Source organism: Geotrypetes seraphini, chromosome 7, assembly GCF_902459505.1.
Source record: "Geotrypetes seraphini chromosome 7, aGeoSer1.1, whole genome shotgun sequence".
Lineage (NCBI taxonomy): Eukaryota > Metazoa > Chordata > Amphibia > Gymnophiona > Dermophiidae > Geotrypetes > Geotrypetes seraphini.
The window spans coordinates 57871798-57899118 of NC_047090.1; the positions used below are offsets into that span (position 1 = coordinate 57871798).

The 27321-nt window shown below is 44.6% G+C and overlaps 1 protein-coding gene across 3 annotated transcripts in view; it reads right to left on the reverse strand.

Annotated features, from left to right (window-relative positions):
* The window catches only part of SMC1B (structural maintenance of chromosomes 1B), an 896774-nt gene that overhangs the window by 647468 nt on the left and 221985 nt on the right, over positions 1-27321 (reverse strand). For all 3 annotated transcript variants that reach the window (XM_033952101.1, XM_033952100.1, XM_033952102.1), the window contains exon 8: positions 13860-13942. In XM_033952101.1, the coding sequence (XP_033807992.1) occupies positions 13860-13942 (83 nt within the window). The remainder of the gene's footprint in view (positions 1-13859; positions 13943-27321) is intronic.

Consider the following 27321-nt stretch of genomic DNA (forward strand, 5'->3'; position numbering starts at 1 on the left):
AGGACTCCTTAGGAGGATAGGGAAGTTCCATCTCCTCCAAATACTCCTTGGTATAGCGGGAATCTGACTGGAGGTCCAAATTCAATGCCTTCCCCATGTCCAGCACAAATCTGGTGAAAGAAGAAGGCTTGCTCTCAGACCGCCCTTCAAGGGGGAGGTCGAGCGAGACTGCAAAGCAGCAGAAAAGGAGGGGGAAGCCTCCCGTGAATACTGCGCCGGCAAGTCAGTGTCAACAGGCAGAGACATCGAAGAAGCCCCGCTTAAAGAACGGGGGGGAGTCGAGGACAGTCGGCGTTTGGAGGGCCCCGCAGGCGAGGACCCCGGGGCCTGAAGCACCGAGGACCGAGGAAGCCCTCCTTGAGGGTCCCGGAAGACGACACGCATCGGGAAAAAGAAGCCGAAGCTCCCGACATCAGTGCCCCACGGGATGGAGTCCAAGACCGCACCGGTGACCACCGGAGACTCGGATCGGACACGATCAGGTCCGAGGCTTTAACGGACCCCGTAGTACGAGGATCCGGCAATCTACCTCGCCTCGGGGAGACATCCCTGGGCTTCTTAGCGGGTTTCCGGGATGAGGGAGAAAGACGCCTCGACCGGTGCCTCGAACGAGGCCGAGTGACAGGCGACTCCCACTGCGAGGGAAGCGAGAAAGAGTCGGACGAGGACAGACGCCGAGACCGACGCCCCCTGCCTCGAGAGCCCTCAAGGCGACGCTCAGGCTGGTCCGTCGCGAGAGAGGTCGAACACGGGGTAAGCCGAGCCAAAGCAGAGGAGAACTGCGAGGAGATGATAGCCTTGAGCATATCCTCGAACATCGGCACCGAGACCATATTCGGCCCTACAGGTGTGGCAGTGCGCTCCACCGGGGGCAACCTCGAGGAAGAGTATTCCTTTATGGTGGAGGCACGCTTGGAGGCCTTAGAAGGTGGTTTCGCCGAGGCAGTCCCTGCCTGGGCGGTGAGAGGCTCCAAGGATGGCTTCTTAGGTAGCTGACCTGACCCTGAAGACGGAAGAGGGGACTTACCCATAGCAGATGATTTCAAGACCGGAGCCATCGAGGTCTTCGAGGTCAAAGGCGATTTTCCCGGGGCTGAGGTCTTCAAGGCTGAAATCAAGACTGAGGCCAAGGTCGAGGCCGAGACCGGCCCCGCTAGTAGATCAGTCTCCATGGCGAATAGCTCCGCAATCCTTGCTCGACGACGTCAGAGCTCGAGGTTTGAGGGTAGCACAACGAGGGCAAGAGCCTGTAGGATGGTCGACCCCGAGGCACAAGATGCACCAACGGTGCGGATCAGTGATCGAAATCACCCGACCACACTGAGTGCACTTTTTAAACCCGGTCAAGGGCCAGGATATAAGTCAAAAAGAGGGCCGCGGCCACGCGAGGCCAGGCGGCCAAGGCAAACCAGAAGCCCCCGATTCGCCGAAAACACAAAGTACTAGAAAAACAATAAAAGAGCACAGCGACTCCTGAATTAAGGGAAAAAAAACACGAAGCCGCAGTGCAAGAAAGGCACGATGAACGCAGAGAAGAGAGACAGGGCTTTCTGGCTCCGCGGAAAACTAAGAACTGAAGACCACGAGGAGGGGATGCGCCCTCTAGTGGAGCAGGAAGGCACATGCATGCGTGGGCAGCACTAGCAAACTTTGAGATCTTCAATCAAGTTTGCTTGAAAAGCTGTCCGCGACGGGGCTTCGAGAATATGCTGCCTGCTTGTCCTGGGATAACACAACTTCACCTGCTCATGGCATTACGTGACCTCCTGTGCACAGAATTTTCAAATTCCACCAGGAGTACTTATTTATCCCTGTGACTGTAAAGTTGGAAGAAAAAGCACAGTTACTTACAGCAACAGGTGTATTCCAGGGACAGCAGGCAGATATTCTCATAAATGGGTGATGTCATCGACGGAGCCCCGGTACGGACCACTTTAAAAGTGCATTGCTACTTTCAGACTTTAGAAAGTTCACGATAGTCCAAACTGCGCATGCACGAGTGCCTTCCCGCCCTACATAGGGTGCGCGGTCCTTCAGTTAAGATAAGCCAGCTAAGAAGCCAACCCGGGAAGGTGAGTGTGTTGTGAGAATATCTGCCTGCTGTCCCTGGATAATACCAGGAGATCCAGGGCGGCAGCCATATCCCAACAGGTGGCCCGCGTACCCTCTAGTGTACGCATACCGTGTGTTAAACAACACTGATTTAAACAAAACATAGAAGTGAAGGCAGAAGGAAGAACTACAATTCTGTCATAGGAAAGTGGTGAGGGGAAAACCTAAAGGGCTACTGCATGTCTTGCAAGATTCTTGTAGAAAACAGAGAACTGTATGGGGTAGAGAGTATGCATCAGTAAAAAAGAGAGTCTCTTTAAGTCTGTTATAAATCTATCTGATGATGTATGTAGTCTGAATGACGCAGGAGGAGAAGTTCAAAGAAAAGGGCCTTGTATGGCGAAAATTGATTTTTGGATGTGTTCGTAGACGATGATTTGATATGATAGAGTAACAAGTTGATTAGGGTTTGATGATCTGGGTGTTCTTGTAGAAATGTAGGGAATAAGATGCCAAGCAGGATATGCAAGTTCTCCTGAGGTGAGGACTTAAGACTAACAGAACTGTTTTATAAGTGACACAGTGCAGTAGAGGGAGCCAGTGTTTTTTTTCTTTTAGGAGATGGGTATTACGGTCAAAATTCAAGTTACGGGCATTTATAAATCAGTTATGGGCATTTATAAATCGGCATTTATCATTCAGTTACGGGCATTTATAAATCGAGTTACGGGCATTTATAAATCAGTCAATGAATGAGGTGTAATCTACATAAATCTTTTAGGCATAATTTAGCATAGAGTGAATTGCAGTAATCTATTTGTTGAATAATTAAGGAGTGAGTGAGAATAGAAAGAGCAGAGAAAAAGTGAATGCATTTATAGAAAGAATGTCTGACTACCTGGCTATTTCTTGATTATAATTTAGGTGCAAATCTAAGGTGAGTCCAAAAATGTGGAACAAGCTTGCTCTAGGAAACAGGGGTGTTTTGTAAAAGCAGTAATGAAGACAGAACAATATTTTGGTGAAAATGATGGCTTTGGATTTATCTGGGTTTAATTTTAATTTATGATATATGAGCCAGTCTGTGATTGGAATTAGATTATTGATCATTTTAGTGATTTCCTCAGTACTGTAAGACTCAAATGTGTATAGAATCTGGATGTTGTCTGCATAGACAAACATAGTGAATCTCCATGACTGTTCTTCTCCTCATCTCTGTTTTTCTTTCTTCAGCCCATCCCTCACCTACATATCTTTGTATTATAGTCCATGCTCCCCCCAGCTTGCATTCACTTCAGCTCTGCTCTCCCTTTCTTAGTCCATGTGTCTTCTATCAGCCTCTCTTCCCCTCACAACCCATCTCTTCTAGCTCTCAGTACTTGTGCTACTCTTTACTTCCTCATTCTTTTCCCAGAGCCTCCCTCAGCATTTCTCCTCCTCTCTATGGTAGACCTAAGGCAGGAAGCCTGTCTGACCTACACTTCAGCTCTTCTCTATTCCTTGTTATTAGCCTATTGGTCAGATATTCCCTTATAGTGAAAAACTGGAGAACAGATTAACCACTATCAAAAAGATCCACAAAGAAGGTTAATCTATTGAAAACAACAGACCATTGATTCTAATGGTAATCTTATAATTTTAAAGTAAATGAAGGTAACGATCTCAGAGTTGCCACTCCCAGGATAATATTGTTATTGTCCAAAAGAGAATTGTGGCATGTGGTTTCTTTCATAGATCAAACCTTCATCCTTATTATTTATATTGTATTAAATATTTAAACTAATTTTTTTATAAAACATTGTTGTAAATATTACCACTCATCTAGTATTATCTAGTCTTATTTTTATAAAAATTTTTGTATCTTTTTTCTTTTTTTCAACCTTTTACTGTGCTAAAAAAGCCTAAAGTGCATACATATTCCTTAAAGTGACTCGTGCTAATGCAGCTTATCGATATTAATAGGCTGTGCAAAAATAGCAAGATAGCATAAATAGAGAAAGACTTTAAATAGGCTGTGCAAATTAGCAAAAAAGGAACATCATGAATAAGCCTTAAACTGGCACTTATCTTTTTAACATGATGTGGTAAGTAACGGCAGATTCATTTAGCCGTAGGAAACCCATGTATCCAACCAACGGGAACCCGTTTCGCCGCTCTCATGCGGCTTCCTCAGGGTACTGTATGGCAAACGGGCTAAGGATACAAATATCAAGACAAAATACTTGATTAAAGAATGTCTAAAAGACTCGATTTGTCTAAAATAGATAAGTAAATTTTTAAGCACAGCTTACTTACTGTTATCATATAGCGATCCGGGCTGTTATTACACACACCCGCTCAAAACATGGCGCTTAAAAAGAAAAGACGCCGGCACATGCGCAATGCAATAACCAATCAGATGTTAAAAAGTTCAAAACGTTACGCACAGTAAAGTTCAAATATGAATGAGCAACAAAATTAAAGAAATACAGACCAATCTACTGATGTGTTTAAACCATAAGGGTGCATACTTTTAAGAGCAAAAATCCACCTTACTTCTCTCCTCTGTAATCTTTTTACTCTATCTCCCCCACGCTGATTTTTTTGTTCATGATCGATAGCTACTACTCTAAGGTCAGAGAATTTGTGTTTGTATAATGTGCAATGTTCAACAATGACCTCAGAGCATCGATTACGTTTTAGGTTGGACTTGTGTTCACAAATTCTCGTTTTTAAATCCCGTGTGGTCATTCCAACATATAGCATCTTGCATGGGCAGAGAATGACGTAAATTATGAAGGTTGATCTGCAATTTGTAAAATAGTTCAAAAAATATTGTTTATTATTGTTTGGATTGATAAAAACTTTCGTTTGTAGAGTAATTTCACATATGCTACATGATAAACACTTGTAGTGGCCTTTAGTCTGTTGGATTGTTGACAGAGATTTCATAGTTGATGGACATAGAATCTCCTTTAAATTAGAGTTTCGTGAAAAAGCAATTCGAAGATCTTTATTTTCAAATACAGAGTGAAGTTTCATGATGTTCCAATTATTTCTCATAATCTGCGTTATTTGATTAGACTTCGGAAAATATCTCATTACACATGACCATTAACAAGGTCGCAACATCAGTATATTCCACAATAGACTCTACGGCCATTATTAACCTATCCGCTAGAAATCTTTCGAAATCTGAAGAACAAGTTCTCAACTGTGGTCTTTCTTTTGTTCCTTCCAAACATTTTGATTTATTTCAATTTAATATTGACCTGGAGAGGTTCATTAGGAAACTGAACCTGAGGTTATTTTTCCAGGGTAGTAATGATTTTAGTAGTAAATCTATTATGAGACCGCATTCAAGTTGGTCTCCACCAGGTCCTATGGACCAAACATTGTTAATCTTCAAACAAAAAATTTTGAAAGAAGTAGAAGAATTGCATTTGGAAGAACGAAATACTTTCAATAATCTGAATAAACAACAAAGAAAAGCTTTAAATGATCTAATGGAAGATAAAAACATTGTTATAAGAAAAGCCGATAAAGGTGGAGCTGTGGTCATCCTCAATAAGGACGATTATTTAACTGAAGCATTTAAACAATTAAAAGACACTAACACATATAAAACCATCAAGTTAGATCCTACTAAACGTCTGCAAAACATCATTAAAAGGATCATAAAAGAAGGAACGGATGCTGGTTTTTTGTCCTCTAGAGACGCGAGGTTTTTATTCACAGCAAACCCCACGGTTCCAGTTATTTACTTTTTACCAAAAGTACACAAGAATTTAGATCATCCACCTGGACGACCCATTATTTCCTCTCGGAATTCTCTACTTGAACCTTTAAGCAAATTTGTGGATTTCTTTCTGAAAGATCTTGTTAGCGCAAGTGACACCTATAATAAGGACACTGTCCACTTTTTGAACATTTTGTCAGCAGTTCCTTTTGATGATTTCCCTTTTTTAATGGTAACCCTTGACGTCACTTCTCTTTACACAGTTATCCCCCAGGATGCTGCCATTCAAATTGTAAAAGAAGCGCTTTTTCATCAGCTAGGCCTTTTCGTATTCCACCTGAATTTTTGGTTCAACTAACCAGGCTAGCTTTAAAAGAAAATTTCTTTATTTTTGAGAATGAATTTTATTTACAATTGACTGGGGTAGCAATGGGTGCCACGTTTGCGCCATCCATCGCAAATCTTTATATGATTGATTTTGAAAAGGTTTGGATTAAGAACTCCCCGTTTGAACCTCTAATTTATTCATGGCATAGATACATCGATGATGTATTCCTTCTTTGGAAAGGATCTCAGAATGAACTCAATTCCTTTGTTGCTTGGCTAAATTCCTGTGATAATAATATCAAATTTTCTGTGGAATGTTCCAACAATAATATACATTTTTTGGACGTGGATATTCACCAGGATAAAAACACCTTCGTGACTAAAGTTTTTACAAAAAACACCGATAGGAATACTTTCCTTCAGTTTAATAGTTGCCATCCATTGAAATTGAAGGAAAGTTTACCTTTTTCACAAATGCTGAGAGTTAGAAGGAATTGCACTGACGTGAAAGAATATCAAAAACAATCAAAGAAATTGCAAGAGAAATTAACATCACGTGGCTATCCCCAACATGTAATAAGTAAAGCAAGACGCCGAGCTAAATACATCAATAGATATGGAAAGATCTTGGATATGGAAAGAAAGAATGTCTTTGAAGATGATGTAGAGACATGTGTAATGAGATATTTTCCGAAGTCTAATCAAATAACGCAGATTATGAGAAATAATTGGAACATCATGAAACTTCACTCTGTATTTGAAAATAAAGATCTTCGAATTGCTTTTTCACGAAACTCTAATTTAAAGGAAATTCTATGTCCATCAACTATGAAATCTCTGTCAACAATCCAACAGACTAAAGGCCACTACAAGTGTTTATCATGTAGCATATGCGAAATTACTCTACAAACGAAAGTTTTTATCAATCCAAACAATAATAAACAATATTTTTTGAACTATTTTACAAATTGCAGATCAACCTTCATAATTTACGTCATTCTCTGCCCATGCAAGATGCTATATGTTGGAATGACCACACGGGATTTAAAAACGAGAATTTGTGAACACAAGTCCAACCTAAAACGTAATCGATGCTCTGAGGTCATTGTTGAACATTGCACATTATACAAACACAAATTCTCTGACCTTAGAGTAGTAGCTATCGATCATGAACAAAAAAATCAGCGTGGGGGAGATAGAGTAAAAAGATTACAGAGGAGAGAAGTAAGGTGGATTTTTGCTCTTAAAAGTATGCACCCTTATGGTTTAAACACATCAGTAGATTGGTCTGTATTTCTTTAATTTTGTTGCTCATTCATATTTGAACTTTACTGTGCGTAACGTTTTGAACTTTTTAACATCTGATTGGTTATTGCATTGCGCATGTGCCGGCGTCTTTTCTTTTTAAGCGCCATGTTTTGAGCGGGTGTGTGTAATAACAGCCCGGATCGCTATATGATAACAGTAAGTAAGCTGTGCTTAAAAATTTACTTATCTATTTTAGACAAATCGAGTCTTTTAGACATTCTTTAATCAAGTATTTTGTCTTGATATTTGTATCCTTAGCCCGTTTGCCATACAGTACCCTGAGGAAGCCGCATGAGAGCGGCGAAACGGGTTCCCGTTGGTTGGATACATGGGTTTCCTACGGCTAAATGAATCTGCCGTTACTTACCACATCATGTTAAAAAGATAAGTGCCAGTTTAAGGCTTATTCATGATGTTCCTTTTTTGCTAATTTGCACAGCCTATTTAAAGTCTTTCTCTATTTATGCTATCTTGCTATTTTTGCACAGCCTATTAATATCGATAAGCTGCATTAGCACGAGTCACTTTAAGGAATATGTATGCACTTTAGGCTTTTTTAGCACAGTAAAAGGTTGAAAAAAAGAAAAAAAGATACAAAAATTTTTATAAAAATAAGACTAGATAATACTAGATGAGTGGTAATATTTACAACAATGTTTTATAAAAAAATTAGTTTAAATATTTAATACAATATAAATAATAAGGATGAAGGTTTGATCTATGAAAGAAACCACATACCACAATTCTCTTTTGGACAATAACAATATTATCCTGGGAGTGGCAACTCTGAGATCGTTACCTTCATTTACTTTAAAATTATAAGATTACCATTAGAATCAATGGTCTGTTGTTTTCAATAGATTAACCTTCTTTGCAGATATTCCCTTAGCCAGCCAAAAAACCTGTAGGGGGGATGTGGGACAAGTAGCTTAGAAGATATCAACCTTCTGTCCTGCTTTTCCCTGCAGCCTATTGGCTGGCTAAGGAATGTATGAAAAATGGTGTCTCCTAAGCTACTGCTCCTGCTTCCTTTGCAATTTATTGGTTAGCTAAAGAGCATCTGAACAATAGGCTGCAGGGGGAGCAGTAGCTACAGAGACATTGCCTTTCTTCCTATTTTCCCCTGCATCTCTACATTGGAAAGATTTCAGCTCTGATATCTGGGCAGTGTTGAAAAGAACTTTGGGGGTGCTCTAGCACCCACAAAGCTGGCACCTACGGCAAGATTCCTGCTCCCCACCATACCTCAGATTTCTGTAAATTTGAGCTGAGTGATGCCATAACTTTGGATTGGTCTCACGTTTTCAAGTCTCGTGAGACTTGAAACCATGAGACCAACATGAACTTCTGACACCACACAGCTAAGATTTAAAGAGAGCCAAGTCACAAAGGGGAAACAGGCAGCTCATTGTTTGTTCTTCAACTGAAGTCAGGTAACAGGGAAAAGACTGGGTAAAGTCTGGGTAGGGGTACATTAAAGAGAGTAAGTAGACTGGATGAAGGCTGTGGTGAGGGAAAATAAGGAAGAAGACCTTCATGAGAATGAAGGTGAAGATCCCATGAGACCCCAGAAGAAATGTTTAATACAGATATTGTGTTTCTGAATTGAACTTACCCAAGCCTTATGAACAATGCAAAAGTGCATATTATCCCGTCAACACAAATAATACTTTTGCAAGAGGACTTCATCTTTGCTCTAAAAGCTAACAAACACCTGCTGACTGTGACCGCATTAGATGTTCTGGGACTTTCCAAGAAAGTGCTTGGGTCACAAGAAAACCAAACAACATGAAAACTACTTTATTCACCAAACACATTGAAAATTAATTTTTTTTTTTATACCTTTCTTTTATGGTTCTTATTTTTTAAGTTAACTATTGTAAACTGAGTTAGCTTTATATACCAAGTTTTCATTCTAAGAAAGCTCAAGTATTAGATTAGATTACCAGAAGTCATACTAACCGCAGGAGAAAAGATGCTGACAGATTTACAACCAGCCTAGGAGGGAGGGAGGCCCACTCTCAGGAATTATTGATCTTAGTATTAAGAATGCATTGTCAGGGGAAATAGAAAAAGTCATATATGGCACCAGGTGACATCATGCTTCATTATGACTCAATGACCAATATGTATACCATCCAATCAACAATGACAAGAAATATGACAATCCAATAGAAAGTGAGTATGTAATTTGTAACCAGGTAGTACTCGTGACTTTAGGCTATTGTATCAGAGTATAAAAGCAGTAGCCCAGCTGGCTTAAGTTTCAGAACGGATCCATATCAGATGCCAGCAACTCTGTATTTAATCCGTTGGCCTAATTTGCTGTTATTTTATTACACAGTGTTCTCTCTAGCGTGTTTTAGCCAAGCGTTCCGCCCAGCTAATTTAGATGAGCGCCCAGCTGTCATCTCACATTGCGAAATGACAGCCGCAGATTTACCTTTTCTACTCTCGGTAAGCTAGATTGCGCAGAGATAGGAAGCCTGGCTTGCTATGGGACTTGGTGATTGCTGAGCGTTTCTCTCTGATCCTAGTCTAATGGATTTCCTGTTTCCATCCATTTGGTGTGAAAGTCCTTTCTGGCCCTGCGCAGGTGCGTGGGTGGGCGAGCCCTCGTTGGCGGCTCAGTGTGACAGTCGTGGTGCTGTTTATTTATTATTAGTGCGCGGGGGCGGCAAAGATCGCGGCATCCTCGCTAGAACAGAAACTCTCCCGTCTGGAGGCGAAGCTGAAGCAGGAGAACCATGAGACCCGGCGCATGATCAACCTGAACCTGGAGATCAGCCTGGCCTATTAAGGAAGGAGGAGCCGGGAAGCCCCAGAGTGGGGAATGGGAGGAGGAAGGAAAGAACGTTGGAGGCTTCATGTACTTCCTGTCGCGGCACGCGCATAGTAGAGGCCTCAGGGGAAGCTGGATGCATGGTGTGAAGAGCTGCCAAGGTATCCTGGGTCCAGGGGGTGGGGAGAGACGGCCTGTGCCTAGCTTTCGCTCCATAGCAGTGGGGGGAGGGCATTCTTGTGCTGTTGGAGCCCGTAGTGCAGCAGGCACGGGGTTCAGAGCATTCAGAAGTTCCCTACGTTCTCCTCTCTGCAACTAGGGGTCTGGTAGCAATGGGGACTGGCCTTGTTATAGTCGGAGAAGTGTTTAAATGCCTCCCTCCCCCTTCTCCCTCCCCACCCCTGTTGCAAAGATTTAAGAAAGGTGGCTTTTTATAAAAATTCCTTTCTGCTGTATTTGGGGGGGGCTGTTTGGGGTGGGGGTGCAGTGGGAATGGAGAGGGATCAGTAGTTATAGGAATGGATAGCTCCATCCTTTTTGGGATACACACACACAAAATATTTCTGATGACCGGTGCAGTTCACTTTTGTATAGTGTGATGTTGTCTGTTTTCTGCTCACTTTGATGGTTTTGTATCTTTGCTTTGGTTATCAATAAAAAAATGTTGTCACATAAAAATTCCTTTCTGAAATACAGTCAATAGGGATAAGAACATAAGAACATAAGAAATGCCATCTCCGGATCAGACCTTCGGTCCATCAAGTCCGGCGATTCGCACACGCGGAGGCCCTGCCAGGTGTACACCTGTTGTAATTTATAGTCCACCATATCCTTACATGCCTCTCTTAAGGAGATATGCATCTAGTTTGCTCTTGAAGCCTAGGACAGTCGATTCCGCAATAATCTCCTCTGGGAGGGCATTCCAGGTGTCAACCACTCTCTGAGTGAAGCAGAACTTCCTGACATTAGTCCTGAACCTGTCCCCCCTTAGCTTCATTACATGTCCTCTAGTCCGTGTCAAATTGGACAATGTAAATAATCTTCTCTGCTCTATTTTGTCGATTCCTTTCAGTATTTTGAAGGTCTCGATCATATCCCCACGCAGTCTCCTTTTCTCAAGGGAGAATAATCCTAGTGTTATAAGTCTGTCCTCGTATTCCAGTTTTTCCATACCCTTCACCAGTTTTGTAGCTCGTCTCTGCACCCTCTCCAGCAGTTTTATATCCTTCTTTAGGTAGGGAGACCAATGTTGGACGCAGTATTCCAAGTGTGGTCTGACCATTGCCCTATAAAGCGGCATTATAACTTTCTCCGATCTACTCGAGATTCCTTTCTTTATCATGCCCAACATTCTATTTGCCTTCTTTGCCACTGCCGCGCATTGTGCCGACGGCTTCAGGGTCCTATCTATCAGTACACCCAGGTCCTTTTCTTGTTCACTCTTCCCCAGAGTTGCACCTGACATTGTATACTCGTATTCCTTATTCTTATTGCCTAAATGCATTACCTTGCATTTCTCCACATTGAACTTCATCTGCCATTTCTCCGCCCATGTTTCTAACCGACACAAGTCGCTCTGGAGTTTCTCTCTATCCTCATGCGATCTGATCGCCCGGCATAGTTTTGTATCGTCTGCAAACTTGATGATCTCACTGGATGTTCCTTCCTCCAGATCATTGATATAAATATTAAAAAGGATCGGCCCAAGTACCGAGCCCTGGGGTACTCCAGTAGTCACTTTCTCCCAGTCGGAGAACTTCCCATTTATGCCCACTCTCTGCTTTCGGTTTTCCAGCCATTTGCCTATCCATCTTTGTATATCCCCCTCTATGCCATGGCTTTGTAGTTTCCTGAGAAGTCTTTCGTGTGGAACTTTGTCGAACGCTTTCTGGAAGTCCAAGTATATTATGTCCACCGGCTTCCCACTATCAATTTGCTCGTTCACGGTCTCAAAAAATTGGAGTAAATTCGTCAAACATGATTTCCCTTTCCTGAATCCGTGTTGACTGGGTTTCATCAAGTCGTGTGCGTCCAAGTGCCGGACCATGCTATCCTTGATCAGTGCTTCAACCATCTTGGTTCTGGCCATGGATGTGTTTTAACTGCCAGAAAGAAGAAGAGTACACTTGAATATATCTGTCAAATGTGAAACTTCTACCTGTCCCTAAACATTCCAACCAAATAGCCATCTTGTAATCTTACTGGATATGTCCAGAATGCCTCTTTTTGTAATCTGACTAGAACCGCAAGTTATTGATGGAATAAAAGACACCAATGTAATAATGTAATGTAATACTGTGTGTCTTGGCTTCTTGGGTGAGGGAAAAGGGTCCGCAAAATCTCCTCTGGGGGTAGCGTATAGATGCCTCTACTGGTGGCTTTCTCTGTGATTTTTTTCCTTGTGTTCTGTATGGCCAGGTTTGTGGTGGTCTCGGTCTCCATAAAGTGGTCAGATTCAGGGTGTTTGGTATGTTGGGCTTAATATTTGCAAGTCAGTCCAAAAACTTAAGCCACGCTCACAAAATCATTTCTTCTGATTAAATATAAATAAATAGTCAATAGTCTGATAGTGCTTCACTCTTAAATTGTTATTTATTATTGGCCTTTGGCCACCTCTACCTTGGGGTTAGGGAAGGGGGGAACTTGATACCATGATAGTATTATCATGTTCCAGGCTTGATTAGCCAGAAGCATCTTATTAAGGTGTAGAGAAGCCCACCCCATTGTTTCTCAACAAAGGTAAGAGCTACAAGGAAGTGCGAGGTAAATCTACAAGTGGTTCATTGCCAGGGTTATAAGTGAGACTTGAGAGAAACTTTATAGGTATGATACTTACCCCCTCCTTTACGAACCCATAGTAGGGGTTTTAGCGCCGGCAGCGGCAGTAACTGCTCCGGCGCTTATAGGAATTCTAAAAACTACGTGTTCATAAAGGAGGGAGTAGTGTATATGTCGCTAACGTAATACGTAAAAAGAGTTAAAATCAAACAAAAATAATTTGCCAACTTTAATGGCTGGTTACAGGCTTTAGGAATAGTTACTTCAATTGAGCATTGGAAAATAATTAATAATAATTAACTAATAAAAATAGTGCACATTTAATTTTCCCCACCACCAAATTTCGCCGTTTTGCCCCACCCAGCTACTTTTTCATGTCACCCGGCTGGAAAAAATTTCAGGGGAGAACACTGTTACGTGTTTATTACTAATAAATCTATATTTTATACAGCAATTGGGTTGTCGGTGTGAGGTCATTATTATTACTCTGAAGAGGCTTAGCAGCAGTCTACTTCACTGGATAGATGAGAAAAAGACAGACAGACAGAGGAAGACAGGCAGGGAACGGATGACACACTGTTGTATTTTCCTACTATTTGACGAAGCATATGGCAAAATACAATGGTGCAAACTATAAAATGTGGCCCCTGAAAGAAAAAGGTTGGACAAGACAACTCTGTTATACAAAGCTGTGGTAGGAAACGAATGGGCTGCCTCGCATTTGCCACGTGGAAATCACTACTACGGCTTTGTTAAAGGAGCCAATAATTACATATATTTATATTTTTAAGATAAAAGCACTTACGCAGACTGTTTTACAATTCTTTTTTTTTTTTTTTTTTTTACAAAGACTGGATATAAAGTCAATATAAAAATCTGTTTTTCTAAACTTACGTGCATGTAGCAATGTACTCATCAATCTTCTCTAAACGTTTCTTGTAATCTTCTATTTGTTCCTCAATTTGCTTTATGTTGCCCTAATCATTCACAAAACATTGCACTCACTGTAAAATTCCAGGCTATAACACAAAGAAGAGCTAAGACTGCAGACCACGATGGTGGATGTTCACATGATTTCAGAAAAAGCATATTTACTTACCGTAACAGTTGTTATCCAGGGACAGCAGGCAGATATTCTCACACATGGGTGACGTCACCGACGAGCCCCGCAGCGGACAGCCTCAAAAGCAAACTTTCTTGAAGATCTTTGAGCTTTCAAGTGCTGCACCGCGCATGTGCACGTGCCTTCCCGCCTGAACTAGGGGGCGCGTCTCCTATGAGGATAATCAGTTCAGATACCTAGCTAAGAAGCCAACCAGGGGAGGTGGGAGGGTTGTGAGAATATCTGCCTGCTGTCCCTGGATAACAACTGTTACGGTAAGTAACTGTGCTTTCTCCCAGAACAAGCAGGCAGCATATTCTCACACATGGGTGACCTCCAAGCTAAGCAAAATGGGATGGAGGGAAAGTTGGCACAGTAATGAGAGGTGAAAGTATGAATCGAGGACCAAGTGGCAGCCTTGCAGATTTCCTCAATAGGAGTTGATCTGAGGAAAGCTACAGACGCCATCATAGCTCAAACTTTGTGTCCCGTCACTCGACCCTGCAGAGGAAGACCAGCCTGAGCATAGCAGAAAGAGATGCAAGCAGCCATCCAGTTGGAGATGGTACACTTCGAGATAGGACGTCCAAACTTATTCAGATCAAAGGAGATGAAGTGTTGAGGAGATGTTCTATGAGGTTGAGTGCTTTGGAGGTAGAAAGCCAAGGCACATTTGCAGTCCAAAGTATGAAGTGCCGCTTCTTCAGGATGAGAATGAGGCTTTGGAAAAAATACTGGCAGAATAATAGATTGATTGATGTGAAATTCTGAAACAACTTTAGGTAAGAATTTGGGATGAGTACGGAGGACCACTTTGTCATGGTGAAAAACTGTGAAAGGTGGGTCCGCAACCAACGCTTGTAACTCACTGACTCTTCGAGCAGTTGTGAGGGCAATCAGGAATACCGCTTTCCAAGTGAGATACTTGAGGTGAGCTTTGTCAAGGGGCTCAAAAGGAGGCTTCATCAGTTGAGCCAAAACAACATTAAGATCCCAAACCACTGGAGGTGGTTTAAGTGGTGGATGAATATTAAAAAGTCCTTTCATAAAGCGTGAAACCACGGGATGTGCAGAGATAGGTTTCCCCTCGAGAGGCAGATGAAAAGCAGCAATAGCACTGAGATGGACTCGAATAGATGTGGATTGAAGTCCAGATTGTGACAAGTGAAGCAAATAGTCCAGCACAGATGCCAAGGAGGAAGACTTGAGCTGCAGCTGACGTGTGGAATACCAAGCAGAAAATCTAGTCCATTTCTGGCTGTAACACTGATGAGTGGACGATTTCCTGGAAGCAAGTAAAATATCTTGAACAGACTCAGAAAAAAGAGAAGAGTCTGTCAGGTAGAAAGGTACCAAGCTGTCAAGTGTAGAGACTGCAGCTTGGGATGAAGTAAGGAACCTTGACTCTGAGTGAAAAATTGGAAGAAGCAGAGGCTCCCTGGTGCTGAGTTGAAGTAGAAGGGAGTACCACGGTTGTCTGGGCCACCGAGGAGCTATCAGAATCATGGTGGTGTGCTCTGACTTTAGTTTGACTAGAGTCCTGAGTATCAGAGGAAATGGAGGAAAGGCATAAAGGAACTGAGCCCTCCAGTCCAGGAGAAACGCATCTGCTTCGAGATGTTGAGGAGTGTAAAAGCGGGAACAAAACTGAGGCAGTTTGAAGTTGAGAGGGGACGCAAAAAGATCTATCTGGGGGGTCCCCCAGCGGGCAAATATTTGACGAAGTGTGGGAGAATTGAGTGTCCATTCGTGAGGCTGTAGAAGACGACTCAATTTGTCTGCTAAACAGTTGTGTTGACCCTGAATGTAGACAGCTCTGAGGAAGATGTTGTGAAGAATTGCCCAATGCCACAGCTTCAGAGCTACCTGACAGAGGGAGTGAGATCCCGTACCTCCCTGTTTGTTGACATAATACATGGCCACTTGGTTGTCTGTCTGAACAAGAACCACCATGTCGTGGAGGAGATGCTGAAAAGCTTTGAGAGCATAGAAGATCGCTCTGAGTTCCAACAGATTGATATGACACTGACAGTCTGTTGAAGTCCATAGACCCTGAGTACAGAGACCGTCGACATGGGCTCCCCAGGCATAGGCGGACGAATTGGTTGTGAGAACCTTCTGATGAGGAAGATTGTGGAACAGCAAACCTCTGGAAAGATTGGAAGAGAGCATCCACCAACGGAGAGACTTCTGCAACAAAGGAGTTATTGTAATTTGTTGAGATGGTGGATCCTGTAACCGGGACTGTGGTCTGAGCAAGACTCCACAGCGCCACACAGTGGCTACACAAACGAGAACACCTGCGTGTGACCCGGACTGGAGTCACCCTGTAGGCATGGACTGACACCAAGAGTAAAACAACAAAATAAACCACAATTTGCTCAAAAAAAAAGAAGTAAATCAAAACTCAGGATTTATTTTCTTTAAGGTAATAAAGTCAGGATTATTAGTAGTCCTACCAACAACAGGTAAGTAGAATGTCTTCAGTTCAAATTCAAACAGTAGAATAATGAACAGTCAAAACATAAATTCAAACACCAAAAAAAAATATATTTTTCCTTTTCTTCACCTCACTGGGCTTTATGCTTTCTTTAGCAATCAATTAAACCTGCTCCTAAGCAGGGCATTCAGTTCCTTACAAACTCTGACAACTCAATAGGGCAAAAGGCACTGGGTACCCTATTGTTAATGCTTCAAAAGGAAGCCTCTGGCAGCCAAGCATTGCACTGCCAGGAAAAGGAGAGTGCCTCAGGTTTGCTTTAATTTCAGCTTATAATAGCTTCAAATTTTCCCTCCCAGATAATAGCAAACCTCTCCCTCAGTTCAGGCACTATCAGCTTCAACCAAAATGCAAAACAGAAAAAAAAAGAAAGTCCTCCAAGGTTCAGCTTCATTCAAACAGTCTCTCAAACAAAGAAAGCTGAACAAAATGCACTCACTGTTTCTTCAATGGTTAGCAGGTACAGCTGGTGGACAAACCAACTTCCATGGCTTCCTCAGCCAAGCTCATTTCTTCTGGCAGGTTGTTAGTCTCCATTGGAAGTTCCAGCTCAGCTACAGATTCTGCCAGGATATCTCCAGCCTCTTGCACCTCCATGGGTGTAACTGGTTCGCTCTTGCCTGGCCCAAGGAGACTCTCAGGGAGGAAAGGTCCCAACCTTCTCCCTAACCTGCTTCCTTGCTTGTACACAGCTGCTGGCTTTTGTACGATTGGGCTATGCCCTAACCTGGCTGATTCAGCAGTCCTCAAGGCAGCTCTAGAGCTCCTCCTGTGGTGCCCTGGATATTGCAGGTCTAGAGAACTATTGGGAAACTCAGGCTCCCTCTGGTGGTCAACCTGAGAATCAGCCAGATCCTCACTAGGACAGCTTTTACCTACTCTCTTCCGGGTTTTGCTGGGAGTCTTAGTAGAAACACTAACTGGAACCAGGGCAGGCACGAAGTCAGTCTGGTTACAATCCGTGGCTTGTTACCATTGAGATTCCAGGGTCCACTGAGGAATGCGAAGGTGAAGTCTGGCAAAAGGAGTCACATGAACTGTAGAAGCCATGTGACCAAGCATCATTTGCCGTGCAGAAATGGATAGAAGACGAGAGACCTGATGACAAAGTCGAATGAGGGTAATCTTGACGTAGTTGTGGAAGGTATGCTATCAGGTGGACAGTGTTCAGAGTTGCTCCAATGAACTGGAGAGATTGAGATGGGGTTAACTGAGACTTGAAAAAGTTTATCTGGAACCCCAGACTTTGGAGGAATATAATAGTCTATTGGGTCGCAGCAATAACCCCTGCAAGAGAGGGGGCCTTGATGAGCCAGTCGTCTAGGTATGGAAATACTTGAAGACCTTGGGTGCGAAGAGCTGCAACTACCACCACCAGACATTTTGTAAATACTCTGGGGAATGAGGCTAAGCCGAAAGGAAGAACTCTGTACTGCAGATGAAGATCCCCCACTTTGAATCTGAGGTACTTGCGAAAGGCTGGATGAATGAGGATATGAGTATAAGCCTCCTTGAGATCCAGCGAGCACATCCAATCTCCCTGATCCATCAGGGAATACAAGGTCGGCAAAGAGAACATCCAGAACTTCTCTTTGACTAGGAATTTGTTGAGAGCTCTGAGGTCCAGAATAGGTCGCAAATCCCCTGTCTTCTTTGGAACCAGAAAGTAGCGGGAATAAAACCCCAAGTTCCGCTGGGAAAGAGGAATCTCCTCGACAGCTCGAAGGCGAAGAAGAGCCCGGGCTTCGTGAAGAAGGGAAAGTTGCGACTGATTGGAAGGACACTCTCTTGGAGGGTGATCTGGGGGCACCTGAAGCAAGCGAAGAGAGTATCCCTCTCGTAGGATGGTAAGAACCCAGAGATCTGAGGTGATGAGCTCCCACTGGTGATAAAAATGGACAGGCAACCTCCTATGGGAAGAGGAGAATTCTGAAATAGGGAGATTGGAATGCTCAAGCTGAGAACGTCAAAAAGACTGAGCTGGCTTGGCGGTAGCAGGAATTTGTGATTTCTGTTGACACTGCTGCTGCTGAGGACGGCGAGATGGAGGCCTGGAAAAAGCAGGAGTCGTTTTCTGAAGTTAACGACATGGAGTTTGTTTATACGCCCTAGCTGGTGTAGTCTTGGGTTTAGGGCGAATGAGAGAAGCAAAAGAGCGTTCATGTTCTGAAAGACGCTTAGTGGCTGCTTCAATAGAGTCATCAAATAACTCATTCCCTTGACAAGGTAGGTTTGCCAAACGATCTTGGAGATTGGGATCCATGTCAACAATACGTAACCGTGCCAGTCTACGCATGGCTACAGCAAAGGCAGAGACTCGGGAAGACAATTCAAAAGCATCATATGAGGCCTGCAACATGAAGAGTCTCAACTGAGAAAGAGTCTTGAGGATTTGTTTGAATTCAGAAAGACGTGTCTTGGAAACATCAGGATAAAAAGAAGGCAACAATTTGAGAAAATGGTTGAAATAATTGGTGAAAATGTTATTATAGTTAAGAATGCGATTTGCCATCATCGAATTTTGGTATAAACGGCGACCAAACTTATCCATAGCACGACCCTCCCTGCCTGGAGGGACTGCAGCATAGATCTTGGAAGGATGGGCTTTCTTCAAAGATGATTCCACCACCAAAGATTGATGAGAGAGTTGGGACTTCTCAAACCTCTCTACAGGGAACAGTGCGATAACGGGATTCCAGCTTAGATGGGATTGCAGTGATGGAATAAGGAGTTTCCATGTTACGAATGAAAGTCTGTTTAAGAACTGGAGGGTCGCGGGGATCCCGTGGGGACGCCTCCGAGTGTCGCGGGGTTCTTGCGGGGCTGGATGTATTCAGCCGCGAGGCTCGTCTCCCTATCTGCCCTACCTGTCAGCGCTGACGTTGGAGGGAGGGCTTAAGCAAAGCCCTCCCTCCCTCCGACGTCAGCGCTGACATCGTGAAGACTTCCGTTCGACTGTGTGCAACAGGGCAGGCAGGGAAAAGGCAGTGGTACAAGGCGGGGCGCAGTCCGCCCCGGGTGCAGCACAACCAGCCAGGTCCCCCGAACGACCGACAACAGGCCCGGTCCGTCAAACCTCCCTGCCCTGTAGCCGCGAATCTAAATTACTTTCTTACAGCAGCTTCAATACTCCAGCTGCTGTAAGAAGGTAATTTAGATTCGCGGCTACAGGGCAGGGAGGTTTGTTGGACCAGGCCTGTTCTGTTGTCAGTCGGGCGGGTAAGCGCCACAAAGGTAAGAGGCAGGGAGGGAGAAAGGGAGGAAAGGTGGAGTGGAGAGGAAAAGGCGCTTAAGATAAAACTGAGGGGGGAGAAGGACGCTGAAAGCACTGGGAAAGACAAAGAGATGGAGAAGAACACTGAAAGGACATGGGTAAGATGGGGGGGAGAAGGACACTGAAAGGACATGGGGAAGACAAAGGGGTGGAGAATGACGCTGAAAGGACATGGGGAAGACGGGGGGGAGAAGGACGCTGAAAGGACATGGGGAAGACGGGGGGAGAAGGACGCTGAAAGGACATGGGGAAGACAGAGGGGGGAGAAGGACACTGAAAGCACATGGGGAAGACAGAGGGGGAGAAGGACGCTGACAGGACATGGGGAAGATGGGGGGGGAGAAGGACGCTGAAAGGAAATGGGGAAGAGAGAGTGGGGAGAAGACGCTGGCAGGGAAGAAGACAGAGATGCCAGACTATGGGGGGAGCGGAGGGAAGAAGATGGGTGCCAGACCAATTTGGAAGGGGGGAGAAAGGAAGAGGCACAGTAACAGAGCAAATGAAAGACGCAGAGAGAAGAGAGACAGTGGATGGAAAGAATTGAATGAGAACATGAGGAAAGCAGAAACCAGGCAACAAAGGTAGGAAAAAAATTCTATTTCTTTTTTTTGCTTTAGGATAAAGTAGTATATTAGTTGTGTTGATAAAAATTTATAAACATTAGAGGCTCTAGTAGAAACCCGTTTACAAAGTATGTATTCTTCCCAATTAATATTTCCAAATTAACAAAGTCTTTTTGCTTATTTGTAAATGGGTTTCTACCAGAGCCTTTAATTCAGTAGCATAATTAAATGAAATAACTATTTCTATAGTTTATAGGGATGGGTGGGGACAGAGGGGATTCATCGCGGGGACGGGTGGGGACGGAGGGGATTCCTCGCGGGGACTGGTGGGACGGAGGGATTCCTCGCGGGGACGGGTGGAGACGGGTGGGACTTTGGCGAGAACGGGTGGGGACGGGTGGGATTTCTGTCCCCGCGCAACTCTCTACTTCGGGTCGAGGCAGAGTGCAGTCGAGACCTGTGCTTCGAGGTGGAAGAGCGAGGCAGAGAAGTCTCGGTATCCAGAGAAGAGTGCACTGCAGAGGACTCACGACGAAGCTTGGAAGCAAGATGCCTCGAATGCTTCGAGCGGTGCTTCAAATGAGGCAACTCAGGTGAAGAATCACTGGAGGACAACCGCTTCGATGCACGAGACTGCCTCGAGACACGAGGACTGGAGGATCTGGTTGGGTCTCAGGCTGGTCTACCCAAGGCAGAGTCGAGGTCGGAAGCAGTTTAGCCACGATGGAGGATATCTGAGTGGTCAAGATGGATTTGAGCATGTCCTCGAGCATTGGCACCAAGACAGAAGGATCTGATCTCTTAGGTGCAGCAGTGCGCTCCAAAGAGGGCGACCTCAAAGGTGAGTATTCCCTTATCTTGGAGGCACGCTTAGAAGGAGGGTGCAAGGAGGACTCTGGTGGCTTCTTAGGTACGGCACCTGAAAGAAACACAGGAGACTTACCCATCGAGAATGTCTTCACAGAGGTCATTGTCAAGACCTTCAAGGGCGTCGAAGCCAGTGCAGGAGTGGAAGTCGCGGTCGAGGCCTTTGAGACCGAAGCTCCAGCCGAAGCCAAGGTCGAGGCCTTCGAGACCGGAACTCCCATCGACATCAGAGTCGAGGCTTTCGAGACTGGGGCCGCCGCCAGGGCCGAAGCCGAGGTCTTGTCTGAAGGTTGCTCCATCTCACCAAAAAGTTGTCGAAATTGGGCACACCTACGACGAAAAGCTCGAGTTGTAAAGGTGAAACAACGGTATTAGTCTTCCAGTGAATGGACCGAACCCAAACACTGTAAACAACAACAGTGAGGATCGGTGACAGAAATCACCCGATTACACTGACGACAGCGCTTGAACCCGGTAAGAGGCCAGGACATAGAAAAAATTAAGTCCGTGTCGAACGAAGTGAGCTGTTGGGCCTAGGCTCACCGACCGGATGAAAGGAGCGGATAGAAATTAAAAACAATTATAATTTTTTTTGTTGTTGTTGTAAATACAGAAAAGAAAAGACACACACAGCGACCGAACTTTAAAAAGAAAAGAAACAGCCGCGGTGAATAGAAGGCAAGTTTCGCTGCAGTGCTGAAGAAAAAACGTCTTCTTGGCTCTGCGGAAAATAACAAACTGAGGATCCTCACAGGAGACGCGCCCCCTAGTTCGGGCGGGAAGGCACGCGCACATGCACGGTGCAGCACTCAAAAGCTCAAAGATCTTCAAGCAAGTTTGCTTTCGAGGCTGTCCGCTGCGGGGCTCCGTCGGTGATGTCAACCATGTGTGAGAATATGCTGCCTGCTTGTCCTGGGAAAAACCATGTTTTACTAAATCCATTCTATTCAGATAATGCAATAATGTGATATTTGTCTGATGTGCAGCACTCATGAACCAAACAACAAACTGTTTTTGACTTGGATCAATTATGATCTACTCTAGACAACTAACTTAATTCTCCATTGCATCATGCAGCACATACTTTTTTAGCACATCAGCCACTTATCCACTCCGTTTAGGTGGCCACAATTTCACAGCAACACTTTTCACATATTAATAAAATGATATAATACAATATACAGTACATATGATATATTTTCAGCATTCCGAAGAAGGTGTGTCCACTGAAACACAGACCGTGTAGGGTCTGTTAGGATCTACACATGTGGACTTTCATATTTATATATGGTTTTATTGTGAAGTTTGACAAATAAATCATCGCTTAACCTTAGAACATCTTCATCCACAGCCTTTTTTAGTTCTCATCACTTGGATATTCACATGATTTCAGACAAACCATGTTTTATTACATCCATTCTATTCAGATAAAGCACAGTTACTTACCATAAGAGGTATTATCCAGGGACAGCAGGCAGATATTCTCACTGATGGGTGATGTCACCGACGGAGCCCCGGTACGGACCACTTTAAAAGTCCATCACCACTTTAAGTCTTTTAGAAAGTTCGCGATAGCCTGCACCTCGTGATGGACTTCAGCAAAGCGTTTGATAGCGTCCCACACCGCAGATTATTGAGCAAGATGGGTTCGATGGGACTGGGTGAAACATTAACCGCATGGGTTAGGGACTGGCTTAGAGGTAGACTTCAGAGGGTAGTGGTAAACGGTACCCTCTCTGATACGACGGAGGTGATCAGTGGAGTGCCGCAGGGCTCGGTCTTGGGCCCGATCCTATTTAACATCTTCGTAAGAGACTTGGCTGAGGGGCTTCGAGGTAAAATTACATTATTCGCCGATGATGCCAAACTATGCAACATAGTAGGCAACCGCACAACAAATGAAAGCACAGTGCCCGACAAAAGCTCAATGCCCGACAGTATGACGCAGGACCTACTCCTGCTGGAGCATTGGTCAAAGACTTGGCAACTAAGTTTCAATGCCAAAAAATGCAAGGTCATGCACCTTGGCGGCAAAAATCCATGCAGGACTTACACCCTAAATGGTGAGATCCTAGCAAGGACTGTAGCAGAACGTGACTTGGGGGTGATTATTAGCGAAGACATGAAGACTGCCAATCAAGTGGAGAAAGCTTCATCCAGGGCTAGACAAATCATGGGCTGTATCCGTAGAAGTTTCGTCAGCCGTAAGCCCGAGGTCATAATGCCGTTGTACAGATCCATGGTGAGACCCCATCTGGAATACTGTGTACAATTCTGGAGGCCACATTATCAAAAAGATGTGCGGAGAATTGAGTTGGTTCAGAGAATGGCCACCAGGATGGTCTCAGGACTCAAGGATCTCCCGTATGAGGAACGACTGGGTAAGTTGCAGCTGTACTCACTCAAGGAACGCAGAGAGAAGGGAGACATGATCGAGACGTTCAAATATGTCACGGGCTGTATCGAGGTGGAAGAGGATCTCTTTTTCCTTAAAGGACCCATGGCAACAAGAGGGCATAGAAACATAGAAATAGACGGCAGATAAGGGCCATGGCCCATCTAGTCTGCCCACCCCAATGACCCTCCCCTACCTTTCTCTGTGAATAGATCCCACGTGTCTATCCCATTTGGTCTTAAAATCAGGCACGCTGCTGGCCTCAATAACCTGAAGTGGAAGACTATTCCAGCGATCAACCACCCTTTCAGTGAAAAAGAATTTCCTGGTGTCCCCGTGCAGTTTCCCGCCCCTGATTTTCTACGGATGCCACCTTGTTGCCGCGGGACCCTTGAAAAAGAAGATATCTTCTTCCACCTCGATGCGGCCCGTGAGATGCTTGAATGTCTCTAAACTAAACTAAACTAAACCTTAGGTTTGTATATCGCATCATCTCCGCAAGCGCAGAGCTCGGCACGGTTTACAGAGGTTGAGAGGAAAGGAACTACAAAGATGGATATAGGAGAGGGAATAAGAAGATAGGGAGGGAACAGGGTACTAGAGAACGGGGGTGATTAGATTTTTGAAAAGAGCCAAGTTTTCAGGTGTTTACGGAAGGATTGGAAGGAGCTAACATTTCTGAGCGGGGATGAGAGGTTGTTCCAGAGTTCTGTGGTTCTAAAAGGGAGGGATGTTCCAAGTTTTCCTGCGCGGGATATACCTTTTGTAGATGGGAAAGATAGTTTCAGTTTTTGGGAGGATCTAGAGGAGAGTGGGTTAGAGGAATTCCAAAGGAGTGGGATAACGGGGGGTAGGATGCCATGTAGAATCTTGAAGGCTAAGCAGGCACATTTATAGAGGACTCTGGAGTATACTGGGAGCCAGTGAAGCTTGGAGAGGAGAGGGGAGACATGATCAAACTTGCCTTTTGCGAAAATAAGCTTGGCTGCGGCGTTCTGAATTAGTTGAAGTCTGTGGAGGTTTTTCTTAGTTAGGCATATATAGATGGAGTTGCAGTAGTCCAGTCTGGAGAGGATGGTGGATTGAACGAGGATGGCGAAATGAGAATGGTGAAAGCAGGATCTTACTTTCCTCAACATATGGAGGCTAAAGAAGCATTTTTTTACCAGGGAGTTGAGGTGATCACTGAAGGAGAGGGAGGAGTCTAAGACGAAGCCTAGGACTTTGCTTGAAAACTCAAGCTGGAGAGTGGGGCCAGAAGGTAGTGGAATGGAGGAGGGTAAATGGTCTGAAATAGGGCCAAGCCAAAGTAGTTTTGTTTTGGACTCATTTAGTTTCATTTGTACAGATTGGGCCCAGGATTGGAGGTTCGTAATACATGAGGATATGTTTTCAGTGAGGTTAGAGAGGTTCGAGTCGGTCTCGAGGAGGATGAGGATGTCGTCAGCATAGGAGTAGAGAGTTTCTAGGGGGGATAGATGAAGTAGTTTCAGAGAGGACATGTAGATGTTGAAAAGGATAGGGGAGAGGGGTGAGCCTTGCGGGACTCCACATTTCGGCTTCCAGGGGGGGGATGAGGTACCGTTTGTATTAACGGTGTAGGAGCGGAAGCGTAGCAATTTCGAGAACCAGTCTAGGACAGTGGAGCTTATGCCTATTTCGGAGAGTTGGAAGATTAGGATGTCGTGGTGAACGACATCGAAGGCTGCGGAGAGGTCGAATTGAAGAAGCACAGCAGATTTGTTACGCGAATGGAGTTGTTGCACCTTAGAGATTAGTGAGGCCAAGAGGGATTCGGTGCTGAAGTTGGGTCTGAAGCCGAATTGGTGGGGTAGGAGGATAGAGAATCTTTCTAGGTAGGAAGAGAGTTGGGTGGATATGATGGATTCTAATAGCTTGGTTAGGAGAGGGATATTTGCTATAGGACGGTAATTTGATGGAATGGAGGGATCAAGGTCGGCCTTTTTCAGTAAAGGGGACAATGAAATGTGTCCCATGTCGGGGGAGAAAAGGCCCGATGTTAGGGCAGAGTTAATAAGTTCAGTGAGGGAAGCGATGGCCTGTGTAGGGATATTCTCGAATAAGTAGGAGGGGAAAGGGTCCAACGAGCAGTTACAAGTTTTTAATTTGAGGCAGAGTTTGGAGACTTGCGGTTCGGAGACAAGCTCGAAGGAGGTCCAGGATCTGTCGGCAGGAATGGGAGTGGATACAAGTGAGGTAGGGTTGAGATCAATAGAGGTCAAGGAATTATAGGAGACTGTGGGGGGGAAGGAGTGTCTTAGGGTGGTAACCTTTTCGTTAAAGAAATTTGCAAGGGCATCGGCTGATAGAGATGGTGGGAGCAAAGATAGGTCATTTTTTTTTGTAGTTGGTGAGCGCCAGATGTTGAACAGCACACTGGTCTGGTTGTTGGATCTAGAAATCTTATCTCCGAAGATGTTTTTCCTGGCTTTTTTTAATGCTGAATTGTAAAATTTAATATTAGCTCTCCAGGTCTGTCTATCAGAGGGGGATTTAGATTTTTTCCATTTGCGCTCCAGAGCGCGACATTTCTGTTTCAATTCTCTGTGGAGAGGTAGGTACCAGGGGGCCTTTCGGGGGTAGGAGATGGTTTTGGTGGTTAATGGGGCAAGGGAGTGGTAGGTGGACTCGGAGAGGGCGGTCCAGTTATGCCAGTGTGATTCGGGGTCTGTAGGTCTAGGGTTTGAGGAGAGTTTGTTGAGGAATTTGGACCAGAATAGATTGCTCGAGGTTTTTTTGCGGAAGGTTATGGAATGAGAGGAGTGGGGTGGGGAGTGAAGATGTGACATGAAGATGGGGAGGCAGGTAGTCCCTAAGAAGTGGTCAGACCAAGGGACTTGTTCCCAGCGAGTGTCGTCGGTTGAGGTTTTGAAAGCGGTAAGATCAATGAAAGTGGTAAGGTCTAGAGTATGCCCTTTTTCGTGGGTTGGGGATGGGGTGGGTGAGGGAAAGCCTAGGGAGGTAAGGAAGTTGTTGAATTCGGATGTATCATTGTTATTGGTGTCGTCGAGGTGGAGATTGATATCACCAACGATTAGAAGTCTTTGGAATTTAAGGAAGGCAGTTGTTATAGTCTCATAGACGAGATTGGAAGATTTGGTCCAAGGGATGGGTGGTCGGTATAATAACAGGATGCCCAATGGGTGGGCGCGGAGTTCGTCATTAACTGAGGCAAGTAGATATTCTAGGGAGGCATGGGTGCCCGTCTCAAGGAGCTGGACGTCGAAGAAAGATTTGGAGAGGAGTGCAAGACCACCACCTTTTCGATTGGGTCTGGGGGAGAAGAGGCCTTGGTAACCATGGGGGAGGAGTTTGTTTTGTGTGAATTGATCGTCTTTGGCGATCCATGATTCTGTGATGCACAGGAAACCAGGGTTGAGCTCATCTAGAAGGTCTTTCAGGATTTGGGTCTTATTGCACGCGGATCTGGCATTACAGTAAAGTGTCGGGACTGGGGTGAGAGAGTCCGGGACAGTGTTGGGAAGATTGGCAGGGGGTAGGGGCTTCAGGGAATCTTGGTTGACTTTTCGGGGGGTTTTCTTGGGAGGGGAGTTTCTGGTGCGTATCAGTGTGGGGATTCTGAGTCCGGGGCAGATGGTATTGGTGTATGCGGGGTCGAGTAGGTTGGGGGAGG